Below are 27,987 nucleotides of genomic sequence, written 5' to 3' on the forward strand. Positions count from 1 at the left end.
ATTGGACTAAACCATAATAATTTCAAACTTTTCTTACATTTGTATACGATCATGTGTCTCTCTATTATATGTGGGAATTCTTGGGAACAGGTATCCTAAATTAAAATTACTTGGAGTTGATTTCCTGGTGTTTTTACAACAATGAAAATTCATTTCTTTTTTATTAAATTTTTTTTTAACTTTGGGGGCCAAATAAAACCACCAGTAGGGGAACCCTGGTCTACACCTACATTTTAAATGTGTCTACCGTGTCCACATTGTGTCCAGATTCCCTTTTCCCACGCTATATTCAAATGCCTGTATGCATTCTGCAAACGGTAGAAAAGGCTAAATCTGATAATAACACAACAACAACTTGATGGCAGTAGCCAACTACTGTAGCTAACTAGCCAGCCAACCTCTCTAACTAGCCAGCAAGCTAGCTAGCAAAGCTAAAGCGATTGCAAACAGGTTAGCAAAACAATTTTTCTAAAAAGCTAGCTGGCTAGCATTTATGAAGCCATCAAACACATTCCTCACATGCTAGGAATGCATTTCCTCCAACGTTTAAAAGGATACTTCGGGATTTTAGCAATGAGGCCCTTTATCTACTTCCCCCAGAGTCAGATGAACTCAGGGATACCATTTTTATGTCTCTGTCTCCAGTATGAAGGAAGTTAGAGGTAGTTTTGCGAGCCAATGCTACCTAGTGTATGCTAGCAGATAGCAATGGACTTCCAGTCCTTGTGCTAACGCTAGTTAGCATTGGTTCACGAAACTACTTCTAACATCCTTCTTAACTCTGTAGAATTAGATAAAGGGCTCATTGCCAAAATCCTGAAGTATCCCTTTATTAACCCCCTAAGGTCGATCTAATTAGCATACTATTTTTTTTCTTCTCCATAGCAATCTGGCAGTTTAAACTAGAGATATCTGTTTTTTTGCATTGGATGCATCTGTCTCCCGCATCCGCATATGTCACACTTCCAATTTTTGGGGGGGACTATCTGTTGTTCCATGTAGTGAATCTGTTATTCAGTGCGTTTGTATGAGCTAATAGCAGTTTTTTTTAAATCAAATTATTTTTTCATATTTTTTGGGGGGACTTCAAGGGTCTTAAAATTCTAAATCAAATAGCAAAATTATCCTTGGTATGACCTTCTTAAAACAATTCCATATACACTATATATACAAAAGTATGTGGACACCCCTTCAAATTTGTGGATTTGGCTATTTCAGCCACACCCTTTGCTGACAGGTGTATAAAATCGAGCACACAGCCATGCAATCTCCATAGACAAACATTGCCAGTAGAATGGCCTTACTGAAGAGCTCAGTGACTTTCAATGTGGCACCGTCATAGGATGTCACCTTTCCAACAAGTCAGTTAATCAAATTTCTGCCCTGCTAGAGCTGCCTCGGTCAACTGTAAGTGCTGTTATTGTGAAGTGGAAACGTCTAGGAGCAACAACGGCTCAGCCACGAAGTGGTAGGCCACACAAGCTCACAGAACGGGACCGCCGATTGCTGAAGCACGTAGCGCGTAAAAATCATCTGTCCTCTGTTGCGACACTCAGTTCCAAACTGCCTCTGGAAGCAATGTCACCACAATAACTGTTCGTCAGGAGCTTCATGAAATGGGTTTCCATGGCCGAGCAGCCTCACACAAGCCTAAGATCACCATGCGCAATGCTAAGTGTCAGCTGGAATGGTGTAAAGCTCGCCGCCATTGGACTATAGAGCAGTGGAAATGCGTTCTCTGGAGTAATGAATCACACTTCACCATCTGGCAGTCTGACGGACAAATCTGGGTTTGGCGGATGCCAGGAGAACGCTACCTGCCCCAATGCATAGTGCCAACAGTAACGTTTGTTGGAGGAGGAATAATGGTTTGGGGCTGTTTTTCATGGTTCGGGCTAGGCCCCTTAGTTCCAGGGAAGGGAGATCTTAACACTACAGCATACAATGACATTCTAGACGATTCTGTGCTTCCAACTTTGTGGCAACAGTTTCAGCATGACAATGCCCCCGTGCACAAAGCGAGGACCATACAGAAATGGTTTGTCGAGATCGGTGTGGAAGAACTTGACTGGACTGCACAGAGCCCTGACCTCAACCCCATCGAATATCTTTGGGATGAATTGGAATGCCGACTGCAAGCCAGGCCTAGTCACATCAGTGCCCGACCTCACTAATGCTCTTGTGGCTGAATGGAAGCAATGTTTCAACATCTAGTGGAAAGCCTTCTCAGAGGAGTGGAGGCTGTTATAGCAGCAAAGGCAAAGGGGGGACCAACTCCATGTTAATGCTCATGATTTTGGAATGAGATGTTCAATGAGCAGGTGTCCACATACTTTTAGTCATTCAGTGGTGTACCCCTCTCTCGCTCGCTCTCTCTCTGACCCCCCTCAACAACCCAGTGAGAGTCCACAGCCCTCTGCTACCCCTTCCCTGCTCCCTCCATCTCCCCTTGGCCCGTTCACTAATTACACACATTCAGAATCAACAGGCAGGAAAACAAGAGTGTGACAGTCCACCATTCTTTCCTACATCCGCTGGCCTGACACAGTCTCTCTCTTCCCCCTCTTTTGCTATCCTTCTATCTCCTTTCTCCTCCTCTTTACCCCCTCTATACTTCTATCCCCTCTCACCCCTCTCTCCATCCCTCTCTCCCTCCCAATCTCTCTCCCCCTCTGTCTCTCTTTCTCTCTCTAGGTCTGTGTGTGTCACTCTCACATTCTCTAGTGGACTGCACACAACACTCAGCGAGGTTGTGATGTCCATGTCAAACAAACTAAAAGATGGCTCAAAGATTACCTCAAGTTTAGGACACAGCAACATGCTACTACAGACATGCTGCTACAAGCAACTTACTCACTGCTTGACAACTGCTTTCAAAGTTACAAACAGCTCAACAATTCAGTGATTAACAATGATTAATCAATGGACGGCTGCATTTGTTTTCCCCTTAATTGATTAATTCGATTAGAACCTATTTGCCAAGTACACTTTCCCCCATATGTTTTCCCCATTATCTCTCTCTCTATCTCTCTCTCTCACTCGCTCTCTTTGCTTCCTCTCTTACAGCTTCTTAATTCGCTTTCCATATTAACGAGCTGTTTCTTTTATTTCACCTGAATAATCAGAGCTCCTTCATCAAGCCTGGCTTTTATTGTTGCCCGGCGAGATCAATGAAGACTGAACCGTCTCTCCCTGGCTAGTTATAGACTAGACCCAGTCCTTCATAGAAAGCAGCAGTGCACTTGTCTCTTTGCTATTGAACTCCCAACAAACGCGTCCTATTTGGAGCAGCCTCCGTCTTTAAACCATCAGACTGTTGGCCATATTTGTTTGCCCAGAGGCTGGACTTGTTTGGCTACTGGCCCTTTTGTTGCTGCATTGAAACGTTTTTGCTTTTCCAGTTGTAAAGTAGTGGGATGGGGAGATGGGCTTGTTGTGGAGGACTGAGGAGTGCCATATAGATGCTAATTGTATTGTGTGTCGTGTACCGGGGCAGCAGTCCTAGTCCTGCCAACGACCTACAAACAACTGGAGGGACAAAGGGGCATTGAGCAGCCCCGGCCCGAATTGCACGGTGGCCACGGTGACACGCACATACGTGCAATAGGGCAGATTCCCACACTGACACTCTGGCATGCAACTTACGCACATCACAGGCTATCTAGTAGCCACATTGACGTAGACACAAGGACCAGACACTAGTAGAGACCAGACACTTTCTCATAGGCACCCTGCAGGCATAGACACAGACTTTAGGCATGTATGCCCTTACACTGGCACGCTCACTGGGTTAGGGGCATGTTGGTCATTTTGAGAGCTGTTGGTAAATGGTAATTATGCAGCTTTTTCTTAACTGTAAGATGTTGATTTTAAACTCAAAAGTTGCACATATTTCTGCATTTTAAAATAACAAAGCTCAAACACCACTGCCTCCAAGTCCCACATGCATACATAGACATTCTCACTCTCTATCTCTATCTCTCACTCGCTCTCGTCCATAATCACACTCCCCACTACATGTCTTCCACAATCAAACGCTCTCACTCACTGGCAGACGCACACACACACACACACACACACACACACACACACACACACACACACACACACACACACACACACACACACACACACACACACACACACACTGGGGCTGGTAGTAATCCTGTTTGGTGAGAGGGGTGTTATCCAAACAGAGCTCACCCTGTCTTTATGTGTGTAATCCGGGTGGCTTTCTGAGCATCGCTAATGGAGGCCCGGCCTTCATCAGGGGAACACTGGGGAGGGATAAAGTAGTGGATGTTAAACAGAGGTTTTAGGGGATTAAGCCTTTTGGACCACAAAGCCCCCCGCACGGGACAGGGCCAGAGGGGTGTGACTTTATGAGGGGTGGGGGGTGAGGAGGATTTGGTTGGGGGGTGTTGGTGGAAGGAGGTGGGGGGGAGGAAGGCAGCGAAGGAGGAAGGCAGCTGCAGGCAGGACAAACGAATGGTGGCCCCTCTCCTCCCCACTCTGACTGCACCCCTCCCTCAGACTAGCTGTAGGTGGGGGGTCACTTCTCTGAGGAGAATGTATCCACCTGGTTGGCAAAGAAAGGGAAACCTAGGGCTACTGCCATTTTCTGCTTTCTTTTTCTCCGAAAGCATCTCCCATTCACACCTCTCCTGCCATTTCTCTCCCTTCAATTCAAACTCTCTCCATCTCTCTCCCTCTGCAACTTTCTCCTTCCCTCTGTCTCTTTCCATCCTCTCTCCCTCCCTCTGTTTCCCTTAATCTCCCTCTCTCCTTGTCCACTGAGCATCAGTCCAAGTCAGAACCCGGTGTGGTGTGTTGCCAGCTGTTTCATTCTGCTAAGCTAAATTATGGAGTGTCTTAATTACCCCAGGTGTCAGCATTGATCAGGGGTGGCATATATCATCTGTGCTGGCCTTGGCTAGGGGATGGGGCACACACTGCCTGGCTGGCTGGCAGGCCGCTCTGCCTGACTGGCTCTCTGGATTTCTGGCTGACTGACTGACTGATTGGCTGCTCTGCCTGACTGGCTGCCTGCCTGCCTACTCCACACTACACACAGCCTTTGATTGCTGGGCTAAAGCCTGACTCCCATGCTAAACAGCATTATTCACAGTGTTGTAGCTCTCTCAGACTGGGGTTGCCACAGCCTCCGGGCTGGAAGGATGGAAAGATGGAGGGATGGTGTGGTGTGTTTTCAGCCACTGCTTGAAGAGTTATAAGGACTGTTCCTGGTTGTCGCCCATTCTCTAGGTAGTTAGTCATGAGCTGTTAGTATTACATCATGTAATCTCTCATTCTCTGTCCAAACCAAACAGACATAACCTCCCCCTCCCCTGCAGAGTACCTTTTCAGTTATCCATCTCCATTGTGTGTACGTATGCATGTGCGTGTGTAGGAGTGGGGGTCGGTGGGTTCTCCTCCTTTCTTCGTTCTCCTTTCTCCTTCAACCCCCTCCCTATCCCCATCCTCCTTCTTCAGCCTCTCCTTCCCTCTGTCCCTCTCTCTCTCTCTCGTCCTTTCTCCTTCTCTTCTCTCCTCCAGGCTGAAGAATGCCTGGCAGGACTTAATTGGTGCAGTCCCAGCGCTGCCAGGTGTAGCCACTTGTGTCTGCCCCCCAGCCTCCCTCAGTGTTCTCTGGAGGTCCACTCAGGCCAGGCCCATTCCCTTCCCCAGCCCCATTCAACAGAGCCACAATGCTCTCTACCAGGCCCCCATGAATCAAAGGCCCTGCCGGTTTTAACTACTTGCCCGCCGGCCCAGTAAACGGCATTCACATATAATATTTTGCTAAAACGGCCCCCCAAAAAAGTACTTCCCCCTCCGTTATCCCCCCGCCCCCCAGGCCCCTCCAGCCAGCCTTTCTCCCAGGGCCTTCATTAGTTTTGATGTAAATTCCCGATGTGAATTCCTGACGTGAACTCTTGTCCATCTCCTCCCAGCGCTGCGCTGCAGTGGTTCCCGTTGGGACCTGTATTAAAAGTGTTTATCCTCCCAGGGAAAATTCTGCTGTCTTCTTCTCTCTGTATAGGATAATATATAACAGAAGTGCATTCTTATAGATGGGAAATAGAATGGTTGATTTAGAATGAGAATTTAGAAAATGTATAATTTTTATTCTATAATGTAGAATGAGGAAGAGAATGTTTTGGAAAGTACATTGTATTTCACTTAATCCATTATTCATTTTTTTCCTTCTCTCTCTTCTCTGTCTATCTCTATCCCTCCCTCCTTCCTTCCCTACCTCTCTCTCTCTACAGGTGATTGATGGGAAGCTGGCCCCCTTTCTCTCCAAGGTGATTAAGTTTGCCAGTTCCCACGTCTTCAGCTGCAGCCAGTGCAGAGAGAAGGGCTTCATCTGTGAGATGTGTCAGAACGGACAGGTCATCTACCCCTTCCAGGAGAGCACCACCAAGAGGTGAGGCCCCTTTATGCACCGATATAGGATCAGCTTAATACTCCCACAATCTTAACCTTATTAACTATTCAAGGTAACAGAGAAAACTGATCTCAGATCAGCTACTTGCATGATGGCATCCTGGAAGAATGAATGGAGTAAAGAGGAGTGTGTCTCTGTCTCTTGTTAGTTACACCGGCTGGCAGGGGCATGGGTGACAGGGAGAACATGGCACCCTGCTGGAGAGTAACAGTTAATCCCCCTAGTGCCTCGCTCTATCCCTGTTTCTGTCCTTGTCTCCCTCTGCCTGAGCCTTATGACATGCCACTGATAAGGAATGGCCCTCTCTCACCTCAGGGTGGTTTTATGTCCCCTTTGCTGAGCCACAGAGTGGAGAGAACAGGGCAGGAAGGGGGAGAAGAGGAGAAAAGAGCACAGAGGAGAGGACAGCGTAGAGGACAGAGGAGAGGACAGCGTAGAGCACAGAGGAGAGGACAGCGTAGAGCACAGAGGAGAGGACAGCGTAGAGGACAGAGGAGAGGAGAGATTGCCAGACGTGGCTGTGCTGCTCTAGGCCAGAAGCCAGAGAGAGAGACAGACAGCAGGCAGATAAAACATTCATTAGTGTCTAGTCTGTCCACACACTCTTGAATTATTGATCTCTGCTGCCTCAGCTCAGCTCACACATCTCTCTTCTGGGTTAACGGAGAACCTCTGAAGGCAGGGCCGTGAGAAGCAGAGGTGTGTGTGTGTGTGTGTCAGTTACGGTCTTTGCTGAAGTGAATATATTATATTAATGTGTGCTCAACTAGCTTTAAAGATATCAACACCCCACATAAGCATTATGTGGTTTCTTCAGCTTACTGAAGATGTTGTAGACTAGAGCTAATGATTTAATTGCAGTGCTCGGTACACACACACCCTTCACTATCAGGCTGGATGGCACACCTCAACTGTTACTTGACCAGGGTTTATTGCCCTTGGCAAGGAAATATCATGTTAACTGATAGTGATAGTAAACCAGTTGTAGTAAGAGTAACAGCCTAGTCCCTGGGCCAGACTTTGACCCCTGGGGGCAGGACCTGCTCCTCTCCTGATCTGGTTGCATCAGCTTTACCACCCCATCCATAACATAGCCTGGGATACTCAGTTAGGTAGCCCGCCATATAGACACTGTTAACCATCAATAGGTGAAGAATTGGATTCTATGGGACTGGTGCCACATTTTGGTGCAAGTGGCTATGGATATGTTGTATCTGATGCATTCCATAATAATTTTTGAAATATGTTCTACATAGTTTATTCCAATTTATGGTATTTTTTAAAACGTTCTAAATGTCACTCCAAATGTTGTTATTTTCAGGCAAAGTAAATGCTTTCACCATTCTGTGTTCCATAAGTTTTAAGGTGTACTGTGTAGCCTAGTTAAATGGATGCAAAACAAGGTGTATCTCATCTTATCTTCTAGCAGTTAAGATACACGTGTTGCTCAGCAGATCGCTAGATACTGCCACCTGTGTATAATGCTGTCTTGTCCTATAGATACCTGGGAGGGTGGCAACGTGATCAAGCTTACAGACAGGGCTGGACAGGCCTTGGTGAAACTAATGTTAATCCAGTCTTTTAGTACAGTGATGTGTTAATCTAGAAATCTATATTTCCAGCTCATAAATGTCAGACATCCAGTGAAATTGACCAACCTACAAGCTGAAACTAATATGCTTTTTTCCCCCTTCAGATTTGTGTTGTATTGATGTTTGTGACTCTGTGCTTGGTGTGTATGTGTCCAGATGTGATGGTTGTGGAGCGGTGTTCCATACAGAGTGTTTTCAGAAGGCCCAGCCGTGTCCACGCTGCGTACACAGAGAGCTCCACCATAAGACACCCTCGTCCTTCTGGAGCCCTGACGATGATACACCAGGCTGCTTCACACTGCCTTACCAGGACACCTGATCACAAATACACACACCCTGGGACGCACACACACTCCCCATACACCCGGAGATACACACACACAGATTGAAACAGCGGTGCCACTCCACAGAGCTACTCTCTCCAAAGTCAATGGAAGCATGTGTGTTTTGTGTGTGTGTGAGCTGGCCAGGATACACAGTGAGAGTGTTGATGACTAAGAAAGGGTTATGCTCTTTCACACACACCTGCTTTGTGAGCTAAGCTGACGTCACTCTCACCTGGGAGATGGACACCAACGCAACACCCACCGGAGAGGAACTGCTCTGCCTCTTAGCCTGTCTGCTTTCTGCTGTCTTCATTGTGCTGCACATACACACATAAACACAAACACAGACAAACACACACACAGACACACGCAAACAGACACAACAAATAAAGGGAGACGGACTATGCTGACTCAACAGCAGTGATGCGTCCTCTTGATGTTCTGGACACACACACACAGTCGCACACACACCACCTGAAGGTTTTACGAGGTGACCTGTCCACACAGACGTACACACACCAGGTGACCAAACAGCTGCTTAAAAGAAGAACAGCTGGTGTGTTGTCACTATAGGCTATATCTACAGTGGGGAAAAAAAGTATTTAGTCAGCCACCCATTGTGCATGTTCTCCCACTTAAAAAGATGAGAGAGGCCTGTAATTTTCATCATAGGTACACGTGAACTATGACAGACAAAATCAGAAAAGAAATTCCAGAAAATCACATTGTAGGATTTTTAATGAATTTATTTGCAAATTATGTTGGAAAATAAGTATTTGGTAAATAACAAAAGTTTCTCAATACTTTGTTATATACCCTTTGTTGGCAATGACACAGGTCAAACGTTTTCTGTAAGTCTTCACAAGGTTTTCACACACTGTTGCTGGTATTTTGGCCCATTCCTCCATGCAGATCTCCTCTGGAGCAGTGATGTTTTGGGGCTGTCGCTGGGCAACACAGACTTTCAACTCCCCCCAAAGATTTTCTATGGGGTTGAGATCTGGAGACTGGCTAGGCCACTCCAGGACCTTGAAATGCTTCTTACGAAGCCACTCCTTCGTTGCCCGGGCGGTGTGTTTGGGATCATTGTCATGCTGAAAGACCCAGCCACGTTTCATCTTCAATGCCCTTGCTGATGGAAGGAGGTTTTCACTCAAAATCTCACGATACATGGCCCCATTCATTCTTTCCTTTACACGGATCAGTCGTCCTGGTCCCTTTGCAGAAAAACAGCCCCAAAGCATGATGTTTCCACCCCCATGCTTCACAGTAGGTATGGTGTTCTTTGGATGCAACTCAGCATTCTTTGTCCTCCAAACACGACGAGTTGAGTTTTTACCAAAAAGTTATATTTTGGTTTCATCTGACCATATGACATTCTCCCAATCCTCTTCTGGATCATCCAAATGCACTCTAGCAAACTTCAGACGGGCCTGGCGTAAGCAGGGGGACACGTCTCGCACTGCAGGATTTGAGTCCCTGGCGGCGTAGTGTGTTACTGATGGTAGGCTTTGTTACTTTGGTCCCAGCTCTCTGCAGGTCATTCACTAGGTCCCCCCGTGTGGTTCTGGGATTTTTGCTCACCGTTCTTGTGATCATTTTGACCCCACGGGGTGAGATCTTGCGTGGAGCCCCAGATCGAGGGAGATTATCAGTGGTCTTGTATGTCTTCCATTTCCTAATAATTGCTCCCACAGTTTATTTCTTCAAACCAAGCTGCTTACCTATTGCAGATTCAGTATTCCATGCCTGGTGCAGGTCTACAAATTTGTTTCTGGTGTCCTTTGACAGCTCTTTGGTCTTGGCCATAGTGGAGTTTGGAGTGTGACTGTTTGAGGTTGTGGACAGGTGTCTTTTATACTGATAACAAGTTCAAACAGGTGCCATTAATACAGGTAACGAGTGGAGGACAGAGGAGCCTCTTAAAGAAGAAGTTACAGGTCTGTGAGAGCCAGAAATCTTGCTTGTTTGTAGGTGACCAAATACTTATTTTCCACCATAATTTGCAAATAAATTCATTAAAAATCCTACAATGTGAGTTTCTGGATTTTTTTTCCTCAATTTGTCTGTCATAGTTGACGTGTACCTATGATGAAAATTACAGGCCTCTCTCATCTTTTTAAGTGGGAGAACTTGCACAATTGGTGGCTGACTAAATACTTTTTTCCCCCACTGTATAGCCTATATCTGGACTATTGTGTGATGTCACTATAGTCTATATCTATAGCCTATATCTGGACTCTGTTGGTGTGATGTCACTATAGGCTATATCTATAGCCTATATCTATAGCCTATATCTGGACTATTGGTGTGATGTCACTATAGTCTATATCTATAGCCTATATCTGGACTCTGTTGGTGTGATGTCACTATAGGCTATATCTATAGCCTATATCTGGACTATTCGTGTGATGTCACTATAGACTATATCTGGACTATGTTGGTGTGATGTCGCAACTCCCTATATATTTGGACTATATATCTCAACTTTACATTAGGATACATGTCCCTCCTTCCCTACACTGTCTCTCTGCACTTCACTCTCTCTTTTCCTCCCCTTCACATGTTTCTGCACTATTTATGCATGTTCATTAGGATGTCAAGCCACAGACTGGGCTAGTAGCCACTGTATTGAAGGATGAGTTTGCTTATTTAACTCACCTATTACCCCTTGGAGCCCCTCTAACCCACCAACCCTTTATCCAGACATATTCAATAAGAGGGTCCAAGTGGGGGACACTTTATTATGATCAAGACAGACTTGAAACTAGAATGAGATTGAGTCATAGTTATTTTCAAATCACATATCATCCTATCATGTATAGTTTTTCCTGGAGAGGGATAGGGGCAGCTACTCCTTACTGCTGTCCTATAGGGTTAGAGGCTGGTGGATTTTTTGGCTGTCTCCATTATACTCCGTAGGAAAAGTTCCATCAGGTCAGCCCTACATCTCCAGGCCTCAGCCACAGAGGGCCCAAATTACAGTCCATGGAAAAGACCATGCAGGGCTTAGTTATGTTACACAAGCCATCTCAAACTCACAGGAGCTGGGACTCGTTCTACTGCTATGACTCAGTGCTCTCACTCTAGAGCCATATCAGTCGTGTGTGTGTGTGTGTGTGTGTGAGAAAGATGGTTATTTGGGGGGATCTATGACCCCCAGTAGTGTGACTGGTCTAAGCTCAAATGACTGGTGGTGGAGGATGAGGGCCCCAGTGTGTGTAAGAATTTGCTTGAGTGTGTGTGTACTGTATATGTGTTTTTGGATCCCCTTTTTCCATTACTTGAACTACACTTGGGCAATAATATATGTTTTCTCTGCATTGTTGCCTTTTCCTCTCCTCCTATCTTTCTTCTTCTACTTTCTGAGGTACTGTACTTTAATCGTACAAAACTTTAAAAGACAGAAGCTTTAGCTTGAGTTGTGTCTTCCCTATGCAACTAGGCCTTTATATTCAGATTCTGCTTTCCCTAGAATGTCTCTGTTTATCACTGTTTGTCCCATCTCTACTGGAAGGGCCTTAGTACCCCTTGAGCTGGTCATCCAAGTTTTGGTTTGTTTATTTATCCACGTATTTGTATGTAAGTGTATGGTTTACATTTTAAGTTACAAGTCATATCACCTTCTGGAAAAAGGCTTGATTGAAAGCTGGATAACGGCTAACTCTGTCTGGTTCAGTCTGTTTGTGTGGCTTGCTAACTCTGAGCCAGTGTTATCAAGCAGCACTAATGCCCTGGACAAGAGCAAGATAATGGCTAGCTAAGTGGGTGTGCTTGTTTAAATGCAGCTACGTTATCATTTTGTTTTCACTATTTTTACATTTTGCACTATTAATTATTTTGCTATTATAATTTTTTGGGTTGTATGCTAGTATTTGCAGTAAATCAATTGCTTGTTTTTTGTGTGAGTGTGTGAATTATGATTACCTGCTCTGACCATTTCATTAATTATATTTATTGAGTGTCTGTTCGCCTGCCTTAAAATGAAAGCCAATCCTGTTACAGCGATAATGTAGTTTGTGTGAGACTGACGTGTGGGCTTCCATCTTTAATCATACAATGCCTCAGATGCCCATGTAGTATTAAGCCATGTTTCTGTTTTTCATTGTATAGAAGAGGTCCGAAACCGATGGTTACTGTTGCTTGAATAAAGGTGTCTACTCGAATCTGGAAAGCAAAGGAGATAATATCTTAAATATTATATTTTCTTTTAATTGGCTTCTAGCAAAGCTCCTCAATGTACTATTAGTAATGTGCTAAGAGCAGAAAGGGAAGGCTTATTAAACCATCTGTTCTTTTAAGTAAAACTCTGTACATACTTGCAGTAAAATGTACATTACTAAAGTCAGAGTGCAGGCTTTCATAAACTGTCTTACAGAGCTTAAATGACTAGTAGTGTTACGGCTTCTCTTAATGTATGTTGAGCTTAAACATCAGGAATTCCCTGCACTGGAAACGGTGGACAATATAGTCACTACTGAGGGACTGATGAGGGCATTGAACCTAAGGGAAGGATTCTCCTGGTCATGTTTTTCCTGTTCAGACGGACCACCAAATAGGGATTTCTTTCTTTCCACATACTTTCTCCAACCTTCGCACCATGAGCACTTGGTTTCTGGATTAATGAATACACCCTGCTTTTCAATATTGGGTTTTTATTGTGTCTTTTACTCTGCCATTGTTACATTTTGTTATTTTGCATGACTATTTATTTTATTTATGTTGTGCACCAACCAGCACTTTGTCTGGACTTCAGCACTGTTTCAGGTTTACCTACCGGTCTATCTTTCTGTTTCAATATGTATCACAGCCAACAGCCAACCTCTTACAGAGATGTGTTTCAGTACCTGATCCCTCCAGCTTTTCTTTTTCTTGATTTTTTTTTTGGACCACTGATGCCAATAAACAAACTACTTAATACAGTGTGGTGTGGACAGTGATTTTATGATCTGTAGTGAATATTCATTGGAGGCAGGTGTATGATGATACTATAGGGACAGGAGTTTTTTCCATAACAGGTAAAAAGACAGTCCCTAGAGATTTACCTTCACTGGCCCTAGTTAGATAATACATTGTGAAATACATAATTATACCCCGGTTGTGTGTCAGAACCAACCTAAGAATGGTAAGAGTGGAACAAATGATTCAGTCCTGTCTATTTCTATTTGTAGTCCTGTTAATGGCCCTGAATGATGTTTCCTATTGTGCTTGGTTGGGCTTGGTTTGGTTTAGGGCCAGAGCAGGTCCAAACACTGATTCTGTGACTCAATAATCCCAAATTACAAACCTGACTGGATGGATCTGGTTCCTTTCCTCATGGAGGAGAACCAATACCCAGTCAGCCTGAGGACCTGTCACAAACCACATTTTATTAGCAGCCTTGTAATTTCATGTAAGATCATCAAGGATCTGATTGAGTTCTACCACTCGCTTTGTGTCTTTTTTTAATACTGAATTGCATTATATTGTTTACGCTGGCACAGGCTGGTACGTTACCTTGTTCTGTCCTTATCAAAGGTTAAGATCTGGAAAAATCCTTGAAAGAATCGATTAATCCAATGGCCTCACGGGTGAGGCAGGGTCCACCTGGCATCACCCAGGCACACCTATGCAGCCTGGCATAGGATTAGGGAGGAGTTGCCCCTAACCACTGATACAGGGTCAGATATTATTTCATCCAACCCAATGGTTAAGAGTAGGACTGGATGCAGGGTAATCTCATCCTAGATATGTGGTTAGTGCCAACTTCTACCTCGAGCCCTGGCATACAGCAGCTAATGGGATCTCTGCTCCATCTGTCAGAGCAAACCACTGAGTCCACACAAAGCCTGAGAAACTCACTCTCCCACCATCCCCCCCCCTTTACTCCTGCCTTTTTGGCAGCAGCAGTTCCTCCAGGTCTTGTCCAGGAGAGAGAAAGAGGGGAAGAGAGAGAGAGCACTAAAGCTTTCCTCCTGACAGACAGTAATCCACCGGGATCTGAGGACCCATCTGAGGCCCGCCGATGGGCCGGAACTTGTCCGCCCGCCGTGTGTGCGTGCGTGTGTGCTCGCCACTTATTTTGTTCTCTGAAGTGGCAGAGAGGTCTGAAAGGTTTGGGTGGTTTTTAGAGGGGCCTTGCGCCTCGCCGCTCTGTTGATTCCAAACTCCATTAAGTTCTTAATGTTGGACAGGCCAGAGTTGAATTCTCACCTCTGTTCTCTCTCTCTCTCTCTTTCCTAAATGGAGCCCTCACACATTTCTTTCCCTAGGGGACACGGGGGTTACAGGCGTTGTAACCCTCTAAGATTTTAAACAGATTTTCAGTGTGAGGTTGTTTTAACGACACCAAGTGTTTTAACAACACAAGAGTGTTTTTCCTCTGTACATGTATGCAATGAGTGAGTGGAGGGGTTGACACATTCCTTCCCTTCTATTGGAAATACATCTACTGTAGTTACCAGAGGAATGAAAGCCCTGTAAAATGTCATTGGACTTTGAAACAATAACTCTGTATGTAAAATCTTTATGTAGTTTGCCGAAGTGACAAAAGATATGTGTCCAAACATGGTTGGGGAAATTTTTTGCTCAGCCTTTATAGTTCCTATCCTTATTTTCCTTCTTGAGTCTCACAGCAGGCTTCCCAACCAGTCCCAAACAAGACGAGTAAAAGTGTAACAAAACTGTGTGTGTGTGTGTTGATGTAAGTGTGTGTGTGGGTGGGAGGGTGGGGGGGCACGTGCATGTGTGTCCGTGTGTGTGTGTGTGTGTGTGCGGACTGTGTATTGCCTGACTCATTTGCCTGTGATTTGTATTGAGGAGAGGGCAAATTGAACCTGAGTGTCGACCGCGCTTAATTGTCATCGCCAATTAGTGCATTGTCAGCGGCCACAATGGCTCAACTGTAGCGAGTGGAACATGGTCCTTTGTGCTTCTCCAGTGGCCCGGGGGCCAGTCAAGACTCATTTAGGGCCTTGACAACAAGAGAGTAGAAATGCCATCAAAAAAAAGAAAACAAAAGGCGGTTTAAGGAGAAAAAGACGATTGGAGAGAGGAGGGGTGGATAGAAGGAGGAGGGCGGTGGACAACAGTAACATGGGATGGAACGCAAGGGTGAGGGTCCTTTTGAAAGGGGGAAGAGAGTAGGGCTATTACCCCCCTACCAACCCTCCCCTTCTCTGACACACACACACACACAAACTGGCCCCCTGACATGGAGCAGCCACACAAAGGCACACAGGACCCTGCTGTTCTGGGTGACCTGGATCAGAGGAGAGAGAGTAGCTAGTACTGCTGCTCTGTAGAATTACAACTGTTGCCTTACGGTGCATTCTGACTGGGGCCTCTAGCATAGACCTATGTCCTTGTGTAAAAGCCTATGAATCTAAACTAGGTCGTTGCTCTGCTCAGTCCACATTATCAGAAAACATTGTGCTTTACTTGAGTGAGTAGCTACACTATTTTTGATTGGTTGGGGTCAGTTCCATTTTATTTCAATTAAGAAGATAGATAAAAGAGGCCATTTATTTTCAATGAGGATTCCATTCCATTCCTGAAGTGGAATTCCAATCCACTTCTCTAGTTTACTGAATAGAGATGGAGACGACCCCTGGTTGCTAATGGCTACTGATGGCTGCTGTGATTAGTGTTGCTTTCTGTTGGACAGACAGGGACATACCCTCCTGATGGTCTTTTACCTGCTCTGACAGAGATGGACTGCTGCGAACACACACACCCTTTTCTGTTTCCTATCTCTGACCGGCAGACCCAGTGACTTCCCCAGGTAGACGCTAAATTCCCACAGCAGCACCCTAACCAACACCAACCCACCCTCTCTACAACATGTCACACCACTCTCAGTTTTAGTGATGCTCTCTTTGCCCTCTGACTAAAGGTTTGAACTGGTTATTAAGTCATTTGTAGGGCCCAGGCTCATGGATAGTCACGTAGCAGGATATACTCCTGGCCCCAGGTATGCGTTATAAATAGGGCCAGGGTTGTTTTCCTAACCATGTTAACTGACCAGAAAAAACTGTGGTCCCTAGCTGAGGCGCCTCACTGTATGACAACACTGAACAGAGAAAACATTACTGTTATACAAAATACTCATGCTATTATAAAAGTGGGGATTGGAGTTACATAATCTTATCACACAAAAAGTGGGATTAACACATGATTGTAGGTCCCTAAATGGGGTATTATGGTTGTTTTGAGTAATTATGTCCGGTATTGTGTAACCCTGACCTCATGTCTATGTATATAAAGGATAAATCAGAGAGTGGGAGGGGGAGTGGAGACAGGAAAATGAGAATGCATTTGCAAATGTAACATTGTGTCATCAGCCTTTTGTGTGTGTGTGTGTGTGTGTGTGTGTGTGTGTGTGTGTGTGTGTGTGTGTGTGTGTGTGTCTTTGGAGAAGGCTGAATGAGGAGCAGGATAAAGGCTTTTGTGTAGACACCTGTACGGGCATGCAGGCTCATCCCTGGCCCTGGAAGGAGGGAGGGAGGTAGTGAAAGAGAGAAGGGAGGTAGGGAGGGAGGGAGGAAGGGGGAACAGAAGAGCCAGGGTGGTGAACATTGTGCCACAGATTTTGCCACGACACTCCATTTTACTCACATACCCAAGCTAACTGATATGGAACGCACAATCATTACTGTGTGTGTTTTGTAAGTGAGCTCAGGTCGTTATTTTGATTCCAAAGAAATCAGAAGACCTAAATAAACTGGCCTGTGATTAGTTGTTGTGTCACTCTGTCCAATCTCTGAGCAGCTTTGCCTGTGTGGTCAATTGTTGACTAGGTTTGCCTAGCTGTCAGATTTGTTGATATGCTGTGCTCTGTAACCCATGGTTACCAGACTGGTCAATGATGCAGGTCAGGGTTTGTTTGAATGTGTCAAGTCTTAGTCAAACATCTCAGGCACCAGGGAAATTTACCAAGAGTGACCCAGCGTATGTGTGTTTGTGTGTGTGTGTGTGTGTGTATGTCACTGTCTTTTGATTGATACCACAGAGTCTTTCAGGAATGTGGACCTTTCTATTGACTCTCATTTATCTTGGTAACATGCAGTTTAGCCAATGTAATCTGGGTGTTAACAGGCAATACAAACGCTTGACTTGGCAGTTAAGAAAGAAACAGTCAGTCAGAAAGACACACAGACGCATTGGCGCGCACACACACACACACCCTGCAAGACCTTTGGACTTCAGAAAGCCTCAACACCTCTTTGTCACCTGAACAGGAAAAAAAAAGGGTGTGTGTGTGTGTGTGCGTGCGTGCGTGCAAGAGAAAGACCAACCAACCCTCCCCTCCACAAACAAATCCAAAACATTACTCAAGTCTACATGTGTTTATTTGACTGCACATATTAATAAAGAAACAATAACTATTCTCCTGAGCAATGTTATAACTCATGTAGTTCAGAAGGTGTGGCATACTAATGAGTCTCTAGTACCGACACATCAACCATACTACACACGCATGCTAATGCTATCTACTGTATCTATACCTATTTGGTATACTTTGTATTTGAAAGCAATTAGGTAAATATTGTACAGTCAGTTTATATCAGTGGCAAACCACGCCTTTAGTTGGAGTCTGGCTGAGCGGTAGGACAATTTCACGAAAATGATGTGCGCACATCGATGAGGCAGAAGGCCGTGTGGTGTTATGATTCTAAACGGTCAGATACCTAGCAACAATAACAAGAAGCTGCCATGTGGGGAAATTGTAAGTGGCTTGTTTCAGCTCGCTGTATGTTGTTATTGATACCATGTCTTGTTTTGAGGAGTTTTGACTCACGTCATGTCTAAAATTTGCTCTCCAGCTTACCAACAACTGTAACGATATATTTGAGAGACAACAAGTGCTCATTGTGCAAATGCACTTATGTTTTCAATAAACATTTGGAGACAAAATATAGTTTACGTGTTGTCAGCAATCTAAGCCAACCTCATCTGTTTTGCCCCATAGTTGCGCATACATAGGTTTTGTGAGAAAATATCAACCCCATCATGTATGTATGTTCCCTGACCTTAAAGAGACAGGTCAAGAGAAACAGGCTGAGTGAAAACATGGGCTACGTCCCAAATGGCACCCTATTTCCTATATAGTGCACTACTTTTGACCAGGGTCCAAAAGTAGTGCATTATATAGGGAATAGGGTGCCATTTGGGACACAGAATGCTTTGTGGAGGGGCCTTTTTATTTAACCTTTACTTAACTAACTAGAACAAATTTTTATTTACAATGACGGTCTACACCGGCCAAACCTGGACAACGCTGGGCCAATTGTGCGCTGCCCTATGGGACTCCCAATCACGGCCGGTTGAGATACAGCCTGGAATCGAACCAGGGGGTCTGTAGTGGCGCCTCAAGCACTGAGATGCAGTGCCTTAGACCGCTGCACCACTCGGGAGCCTTCCATGTGATCACAGTGTACAGTGGGGGAAAAAAGTATTTAGTCAGCCACCAATTGTGCAAGTTCTCCCACTTAAAAAGATGAGAGAGGCCTATAATTTTCATCATAGGTACACGTCAACTATGACAGACAAATTGAGAAAAAAATTCCAGAAAATCACACTGCAGGATTTTTAATGAATTTATTTGCAAATTATGGTGGAAAATAAGTATTTGGTCACCTACAAACAAGCACGATTTCTGGCTCTCACAGACCTGTAACTTCTTCTTTAAGAGGCTCCTCTGTCCTCCACTCGTTACCTGTATTAATGGCACCTGTTTGAACTTGTTATCAGTATAAAAGACACCTGTCCACAACCTCAAACAGTCACACTCCAAACTCCACTATGGCCAAGACCAAAGAGCTGTCAAAGGACACCAGAAACAAAATTGTAGACCTGCACCAGGCTGGGAAGACTGAATCGGCAATAGGTAAGCAGCTTGGTTTGAAGAAATCAACTGTGGGAGCAATTATTAGGAAATGGAAGACATACAAGACCACTGATAATCTCCCTCGATCTGGGGCTCCACGCAAGATCTCACCCCGTGGGGTCAAAATGATCACAAGAACGGTGAGCAAAAATCCCAGAACCACACGGGGGGACCTAATGAATGACCTGCAGAGAGCTGGGACCAAAGTAACAAAGCCTACCATCAGTAACACACTACACCGCCAGGGACTCAAATCCTGCAGTGCCAGACGTGTCCCCCTGCTTAAGCCAGACGCAGACTCGGTCTCAACCTTTAAGTCTTTACTGAAGACTTATCTCTTCAGTAGGTCATATGATTGAGTGTAGTCTGGCCCAGGAGTGTGAAGGTGAACGGAAAGGCTGGAGCAACGAACAGCCCTTGCTGTCTCTGCCGGGCCGGTTCCCCTCTCCACTGGGGTTCTCTGCCTCTAACCCTGTTGCAGGGGCTGAGTCACTGGCTTGCTGGTGCTCTTTCATGCCGTCCCTGGGAGGGGGTGCGTCACTTGAGTGGGTTGAGTTACTGACGTGATCTTCCTGTCTGGGTTGGCGCCCCCCTTGGTTTGTGCTGTGGTGGAGACCTCTGTGGGCTATACTCGGCCTTGTCTCAGGATTGTAAGTTGGTGGTTGGGGATATCCCTCTAGTGGTGCGGGGGCTGTGCTTTGGCGGAGTGGGTGGGGTTATATCCTTCCTGTTTGGCCCTGTCCGGGGTTTCTTCGGATGGGGCCACAGTGTCTCCGGACCGCTCCTGTCTCAGCCTCCAGTATTTATGCTGCAGTAGTTTATGTGTCGGGGGCTGGGGTTAGTTGGTTATACCTGGAGTACTTCTCCTGTCTTATCCAGTGTCCTGTGTGAATTTAAGTATGCTCTCTCTAATTCTCTCGTTCTCTCTTTCTCTCTGAGAACCTGAGCCCTAGGACCATACGTCAGGACTACCGGGCATGATGACACCTTGCTGTCCCCAGTCCGCCTGGCCTTGCTGCTATTCCAGTTTCAACTGTTCTGCCTGCGGCTACGAAACCCCTACCTGTCCCAGACCTGCTGTTTTCAACTCTAAATGATCGGCTATGAAAAGCCAACTGAGAGACCTGAGCCCTAGGACCATACGTCGGGACTACCGGCCGTGGTGACTCCTTGCTGTCCCCAGTCCGCCTGGCCTTGCTGCTATTCCAGTTTAAACTGTTCTGCCTGCGGTTATGGAACCCCCTACCTGTCCCAGACCTGCTGTTTTAAACTCTAATGATCGGCTATGAAAAGCCAACTGAGATTTATTCCTGATTATTATTTGACCATGCTTGTCACTTATGAACATTTTTGAACATCTTGGCATGGTTCTGTTATAATCTCCACCCGGCACAGCCAGAAGAGGACTGGCCACCCCTCATAGCCTGGTTCCTCTCTAGGTTTCTTCCTAGGTTTTGCCTTTCTAGGGAGTTTTTCCTAGCCACCGTGCTTCTACACCTGCATTACTAGCTGTTTGGGGTTTTAGGCTGGGTTTCTGTACAGCACTTCGAGATATTAGCTGATGTAAGAAGGGCTATATAAAATAAAATTGATTGATTGATTGATGTCCAGGCCCGTCTGAAGTTTGCTAGAGTGCATTTGGATGATCCAGAAGAGGATTGGGAGAATGTCATATGGTCAGATGAAACCAAAATAGAACTTTTTGGTAAAAACTCAACTCGTCGTGTTTGGAGGACAAAGAATGCTGAGTTGCATCCAAAGAACACCATACCTACTGTGAAGCATGGGGGTGGAAACATCATGCTTTGGGGCTGTTTTTCTGCAAAGGGACCAGGACGACTGATCCGTGTAAAGGAAAGAATGAATGGGGCCATGTATCGTGAGATTTTGAGTGAAAACCTCCTTCCATCAGCAAGGGCATTGAAGATGAAACGTGGCTGGGTCTTTCAGCATGACAATGATCCCAAACACACCGCCCGGGCAACGAAGGAGTGGCTTCGTAAGAAGCATTTCGAGGTCCTGGAGTGGCCTAGCCAGTCTCCAGATCTCAACCCCATAGAAAATCTTTGGAGGGAGTTGAAAGTCCGTGTTGCCCAGCGACAGCCCCAAAACATCACTGCTCTAGAGGAGATATGCATGGAGGAATGGGCCAAAATACCAGCAACAGTGTGTGAAAACCTTGTGAAGACTTACAGAAAACGTTTGACCTGTGTCATTGCCAACAAAGGGTATATAACAAAGTATTGAGAAACTTTTGTTATTGACCAGATACTTATTTTCCACCATAATTTGCAAATAAATTCATTAAAAATCCTACAATGTGATTTTCTGGATTTGTTTTTCTCATTTTGTCTGTCATAGTTGACATGTACCTATGATGAAAATTACAGGCCTCTCTCATCTTTTTAAGTGGGAGAACTTGCACAATTGGTGGCTGACTAAATACTTTTTTTCCCCACTGTATACACCTGTTCTGAAAGGCCCCAGAGTCTGCAACACCACTAAGCAAGGGGCACCACCAAGCAAGCGGCACCATGAAGACCAAGGAGCTCTCCAAACAGGTCAGGAATAAAGTTGTGGAGAAGTACAGATCAGGGTTGGGTTATAAAAAATGTCTGAAACTTTGAACATCCCACGGAGCACCATTATATCCATTATTAAAAAATTCAAAGAATATGGCACCACAACAAACCTGCCAAGAGAGGGCTGCCCACCAAAACTCACGGACCAGGCAAGGAGGGCATTAATCAGAATTGCAACAAAGAGACCAAAGATAACCCTGAAGGAGCTGCAAAGCTCCACAGCGGAGATTGGATTATCTGTTCATAGGACCACTTTAAGCTATACACTCCACAGAGCTGGGCTTTATGGAAGAGTAGCCAGAATAAAGAAATAAGCAAACACGTTTGGTGTTCGACAAAAGGCATGTGGGAGACTCCCCAAATATATGGAAGAAGGTATTCTGGTCAGATGAGACTAAAATGGATCTTTTTGGCCATCAAGGAAAATGTCTGGCGCAACCCAACACCTCTCATCACCCCGAGAACACCATCCCCACAGCATGATGCTGCCACCCCCATGCTTCACTGTGGGGATGTTTTTCATCGGCAGGGACTGGGAAACTGGTCAGAATTGAAGGAATGATGGATGGCGCTAAATACAGGGAAATTCTTGACAGAAACCTGTTTCAGTCTTTCAGAGATTTGAGACTGGGACGGAGGTTCACCTTCCAGCAAGACAATGACCCTAAGCATACTGCTAAAGCAACACTTGAGTGGTTTAAGGGGAAACTTTTAAATGTCTTGGAATGGCCTAGTCAAAGCCCAGACCTCAATCCAATTGAGTATCTGTGGTATGACTTAAAGATTGCTGTACACCAGCGGAACCCATCCAATTTGAAGGAGCTGGAGCAGTTTTGCCTTGAAGAATGGGCAAAAATCCCAGTGGCTAGATGTGCCAAGCTTATAGAGACATACCCCAAGAGACTTGCAGCTGTAATTGCTGCAAAAGGTGGATCTACAAAGTATTGACTTTGGGGGGGTGAATAGTTATGCACGCTCAAGTTCTGTTTTTTTGTCTTATTTCTTGTTTGTTTCACAAGATAAAATATTTTGCATCTTCAAAGTGGTAGGCATGTTGTGTAAATCAAATGATACAAACCCCCCAAAAATCCATTTTAATTCCAGGTTGTAAGGGAACAAAATAGGAAAAATGCAAACAGGGTTGAATACTTTCGCAAGCCACTGTATCATACTAAATTGAGTGTCCTGGATTTACATACATAATAATACAAAATGGTCTGAGACCAGGCTGCCCTACCTACCTACTTCCCTCCCTACCTACCTACCTACCTACCTCGGCCTGCACTGATTGAGAGATCATGAGAGTTTTCTGAGAGCCATAATGGCGCCGGAGGGGATGGCTGCCGTTTCATGGACTCTTGACCAACCGTGCTATTTTGTGGGTTTTTTCTCATTGTTTGTAACTTATTTTGTACATAATGTTGCTGCTATCGTATTATTTTATATTGTATTTTTTTGTGTGATTTTTTTTTGGTATTCTTTCTTAAAAGAATTTCACTGTAAGGTCTACACCTGTTGTATTCGGCGCATGTGACAAATAACATTTGATTTGATTTGATTTGGACAGGTCTGGTAATAAGGAGTGATTCAGTGAGTATGCAGTAATTTTGTTGTTGTTCTTTGGTGAGTCCATGCATACTATCCCTTAAAGCTGCAATATGTAACTTTTTGGGTGACCCAACCAAATTCACATTGAAAGCAAGTCTAAGCAATAGGTATGTTCTATATGCACTATTTCTATGCTTTCTGTTCTTAAGTTTCGTTTTTGCATCTTTTACTTTTGGTTTTGTACACCAGCTTCAAACAGCTGAAAACACAATATTTTTGGTTATGAAGAAGATATTTTACAGTGGTTTAGATGGTATTAGGCAAACTATTAGAATTTTAGCAACCAGGAAATGGCGGAGCAATTTCTGCATAGTGTATCTTTAAAAACCATCTGCAGACCAGTGAGTATAGCAGGTTGGTAAGAATTGGACTGGTCCAATAATGCAGGGTTTTCCTAACTCGGTCCAACAGTAGAAGTTGAAGGAACCAATGGAATGCCCACATGCAGGAACGCCCCGAATTGTGGGCTGCAGCTGCAAACTATTGGCCAATGCGGGCAACAGGCCAGCTCCACGGCAGAAGAGGTGGTATGACCTCTTTCAGAAGGTATGTATTATGTCAAGAGATAATGGCAAAACATGCATAGGCCTATGACATTTGAACTTTTTGTTCATCTAGAAAACATACTGTATTACTAGAAATACCTGTCATTAAATGTAGGCCTTTACTACTAATGAACAGCAACTTTATTATAATATTTGGCCATCAAATTGTCATTGCATACTGTAACAAAGAAAGTATACAAAGTGTCAAAGTCCCAAGCTATGATCTTGTCAACCAATCACAACAGGTTAAGGAAAGTTCCAGAGAGAGCTGGAGTTCATCAACGATTGACTCAAGGTTTCGGGTGTGGGGGATGGGTAGTGGGGTGAGCTACTTGAGAGTGCTGTGAGATGGTGAAGTCACCAGCAGCAGGGGACTTCCTAACACAGGCTTCATTATGTATTGTTACAGATGGAGAATTGTCCAATGCAGGTCCATGGACAACTCTGCTAGGGGGGCTTCAGAGATGTGTCTGTGGATTTCACCCCCAGGAGGTAAAATTAATCAAGCTTACAGGCTAAACCTACATGCATTCTCTTTTCTGATTTACTGAAATTAGATACCATACTCTAGTGTTGTCTCTATATTTACCCCCTATATTTTAAGCAGGTCTCTACCAGTGACATGCTGGGCCAGCACCTACAGCTCTGCCAGAGCCTGCGTCTGTGTCTGCTGTTCATACTCCTCCATTGAGGACTGCATTGAACTTGTTGTCAATGGCAAATAATACATTTTTTGTCACATTATTTTTCCTCAACTACTATGGCTCTGCTGCCATGATAGAACACTGACTCAGGTTGTCCTTTCGACAGGTGACTTGGTTTCCTCCTCTGTTCATTGTGACTATTAGGTTTTTCTCTCTCTTTTGCAGTTCAATAAGCAAAGGTTTTGGGGGATCTCATATCTGCAGCAAGACCAAACCTTAACTTGGCAAGGAAGCCTGCTCAGGTAAATAAAATACAGACTAACCTGTCAAAAGCTTGGCTTGTATTGATCTGTTTTTATAACAATATAAGCTTAAATAATCTTAATGCAACTACATATTTTTTTACATATTAGATGTCCATAGCCCGACCAAGTTGTCTACAGCCTCTGTGAGTGCTCCCACCCATGCTATGGCCTCTGTAAGTGCCCCCACCCCCAGGGGCGCAACTTTGGTTTTAGAAGTGGGGGGGACATACAGTTGAAGTTGGAAGTTTACATACACTTAGGTTGGAGTCATTAAAACTCGTTTTTCAACCACTCCACTAATGTCTTGTTAACAAACTATAGTTTTGGCAAGTCGGTTAGGACATCTACTTTGTGCATGACACAATAATTTTTCCAACAATTGTTTACAGACAGATTATTTCACTTATAATTCACTGTATCACAATTCCAGTGGGTCAGAAGTTTACATACACTAAGTTGACTGTGCCTATAAACAGCTTGGAAAATTCCAGAAAATGATGTCATGGCTTTAGAAGCTTCTGATAGGCTAATTGACATCATTTGAGTCAATTGGAGGTGTACCTGTGGATGTATTTCAAGGCCTACCTTCAAACTCAGTGCCTCTTTGCTTGACATCATGGGAAAATCAAAAGAAATCAGCCAAGACCTCAGAAAAAAAAATGTAGACCTCCACAAGTCTGGTTCATCCTTGGGAGCAATTTCCAAATGCCTGAAAGTACCATGTTCAGCTGTACAAACAATAGTACGGAAGTATAAACACCATGGGACCATGCAGCCGTCATACCGCTCAGGAAGGAGACGCGTTCTGTCTCCTAGAGATAAACGTACTTTGGTGCGAAAAGTGCAAATCAATCCCAGAACAACAGCAAAGGACCTTGTGAAGACGCTGGAGGAAACAGGTACAAAAGTATCTATATCCACAGTAAAACGAGTCCTATATCGTCATAACCTGAAAGGCCGCTCAGCAAGGAAGATGACACTGCTCCAAAACCGCCATAAAAAAGCCAGACTACAGTTTGCAACTGCACATAGGGACAAATATCGTACTTTTTTGAGAAATGTCCTCTGGTCTGATGAAACAAAAATAGAACTGTTTGGCCATAATGACCATCGTTATGTTTGGAGGAAAGGGGGGGACGCTTGCAAGCCGAAGAACACCATCCCAAACGTGAAGCACGGGGGTGGCAGCATCATGCTGTGGGGGTGCTTTGCTGCAGGAGGGACTGAGGCACTTCACAAAATAGATGGCATCACGAGGAAGGAAAATTATGTGGATATATTGAAGCAACATCTCAAGACATCAGTCAGGAAGTTAAAGCTTGGTCGCAAATGGGTCTTCCAAATGGACAATGACCCCGAGCATACTTCCAAAGTTATGGCAAAATGGCTTAAGGACAACAAAGTCAAGGTATTGGAGTGGCCATCACAAAGCCCTGACCTCAATCCTATAGAACATTTGTGGGCAGAACTGAAAAAGCGTGTGCGAGCAAGGAGGCCTACAAACCTGACTCTGTTACAACAGCTCCGTCAGAAGGAATGGGCCAAAATTCACCCAACTTATTGTGGGAAGCTTGTGGAAGGCTACCCGAAATGTTTGACCCAAGTTAAACAATTTAAAGGTAATGCTACCAAATACTAATTGAGTGTATGTAAACTTCTTACCCACTGGGAATGTGATGAAAGAAATAAAAGCTGAAATAAATCATTATCTCTACAATTATTCTGACATTTCACATTCTTAAAATAAAGTGGTGATCCTAACTGACCTAAGACAGGGAATTTTTACTAGGATTAAATGTCAGGAGTTGTGAAAAACTGAGTTGAAATGTATTTGGCTAAGGTGTATGTAAACTTCTGACTTCAACTGTATATATATATATATATATCCAATCGGATAAACACCCCAAACAGCCTACTCGGAGGCATCCGCATGGTCCTAAAGCACACTGTTGCTTCGTTTTGCATCACATTCCAATGATAAAACTGGGGGGGGGGTCAAAAATGCAATTTCAGAATGTTGGGGGGACATGTCCCCCCCCGTCCCCAGGGAAAGTTGCGCCCCTGCTCACCCCTATACAGCGTATGTGAGTGGCATTTTACCTACTACATCATGCACTGTTTTCATTTTAGAAGTAATACCTAGAACTTACATCAATCAAAACATGATGGAGAAAAACAATTGTGTGTCATGTTTTAAATATCACATGACCGTATTGTCGGTATTCTTATGCATCTTTTCGTTTAGCATTTCAGCATGATGTGCCTAGGAACCATGCTCAGGAAAATATTATATAGCTTAACCTGTCAAGAGCTTGTTTGATTACATATTTGTTTTTAATACTGTTTACCATCAAATAATTGTCATATTAGGTTATATAATAATCTTCTACCATTTCCCCTTTCTCCCGGCCCTTCTCCAGCCCTGCTACAGCCTCTGTGAAGATCATCTCGCCTTTCTCCCAGACCCCCTCTGCTACATCCTCTGTAAAGACCACCACTGCCTCTGCTGTTTCTCAGGGCACCGACAGAGCTACTAGAGCTTCTAAGTGCTGTCCTCTGATATAGCCTCCAAGAGGAACCTCAGTACATAACACACTGTCTTTTTCTTAACTAATGTTAATACATCCATTAAAAACACAGCAGAAAAAAACTATGTCAGTGTTTTGATTTTATTAAGATATTGTGAGTAATCATAATAATCTATTTAGGCTTGTTTTGCATTCTGTTGTCTTTTTCATTTTCAGGTGAGCTGATTGGTGTGTGGACAACCTGCTCAAGCAGACTGGGAAGGCCATACAGGACATGGACCCTGACTCGGAGCAGACTGATTTTCAGGACTACTCAATGGACCCCACAGTTGCTAGTCTTCTGGATGACTTCACTACCACCACCGCTGCTGACTTCTCTGCTGCCAGCCCCACCCAAGCTGCTCCCACTATAGTGTCACTAGTTTCCTTATAGATCCTTATCAATCAGATCGAGCATTAACCTGCGGTTGCTCTTGTGTGTCACAAACCACTACCTTCCTTCCCACTGGGCACACACTGGTTGAATCAAATTTTTCCAC

At 44.5% G+C, this 27,987-nt stretch overlaps 1 protein-coding gene and 1 long non-coding RNA gene across 3 annotated transcripts in view; both read left to right on the forward strand.

Annotated features, from left to right (window-relative positions):
* LOC121537061 (pleckstrin homology domain-containing family M member 3) overlaps positions 1–8,996 on the forward strand; it is a 63,586-nt gene extending 54,590 nt beyond the window's left edge. The window contains exons 8-9 of the mRNA XM_041844813.2: positions 6,273–6,430; positions 8,200–8,996. Of these exons, the coding sequence (XP_041700747.1) occupies positions 6,273–6,430; positions 8,200–8,362 (321 nt within the window). The 3' untranslated portion in view covers positions 8,363–8,996. The remainder of the gene's footprint in view (positions 1–6,272; positions 6,431–8,199) is intronic.
* A 15,386-nt stretch (positions 8,997–24,382) lies between these two features.
* On the forward strand, positions 24,383–27,978 carry LOC121536340. Of its 2 annotated transcripts, none has more exons than XR_005994858.1 (5): positions 24,383–24,463; positions 24,841–24,917; positions 25,029–25,093; positions 27,341–27,404; positions 27,665–27,978. It is a non-coding gene; the product is annotated as an uncharacterized LOC121536340 (long non-coding RNA). The 2 variants fall into 2 exon arrangements; XR_005994857.1 differs by having other exon boundaries at positions 25,029–25,063.
* Positions 27,979–27,987: the final 9 nt, after the last annotated feature.

Source organism: Coregonus clupeaformis, chromosome 23, assembly GCF_020615455.1.
Source record: "Coregonus clupeaformis isolate EN_2021a chromosome 23, ASM2061545v1, whole genome shotgun sequence".
Taxonomy (NCBI): Eukaryota; Metazoa; Chordata; class Actinopteri; order Salmoniformes; family Salmonidae; genus Coregonus; species Coregonus clupeaformis.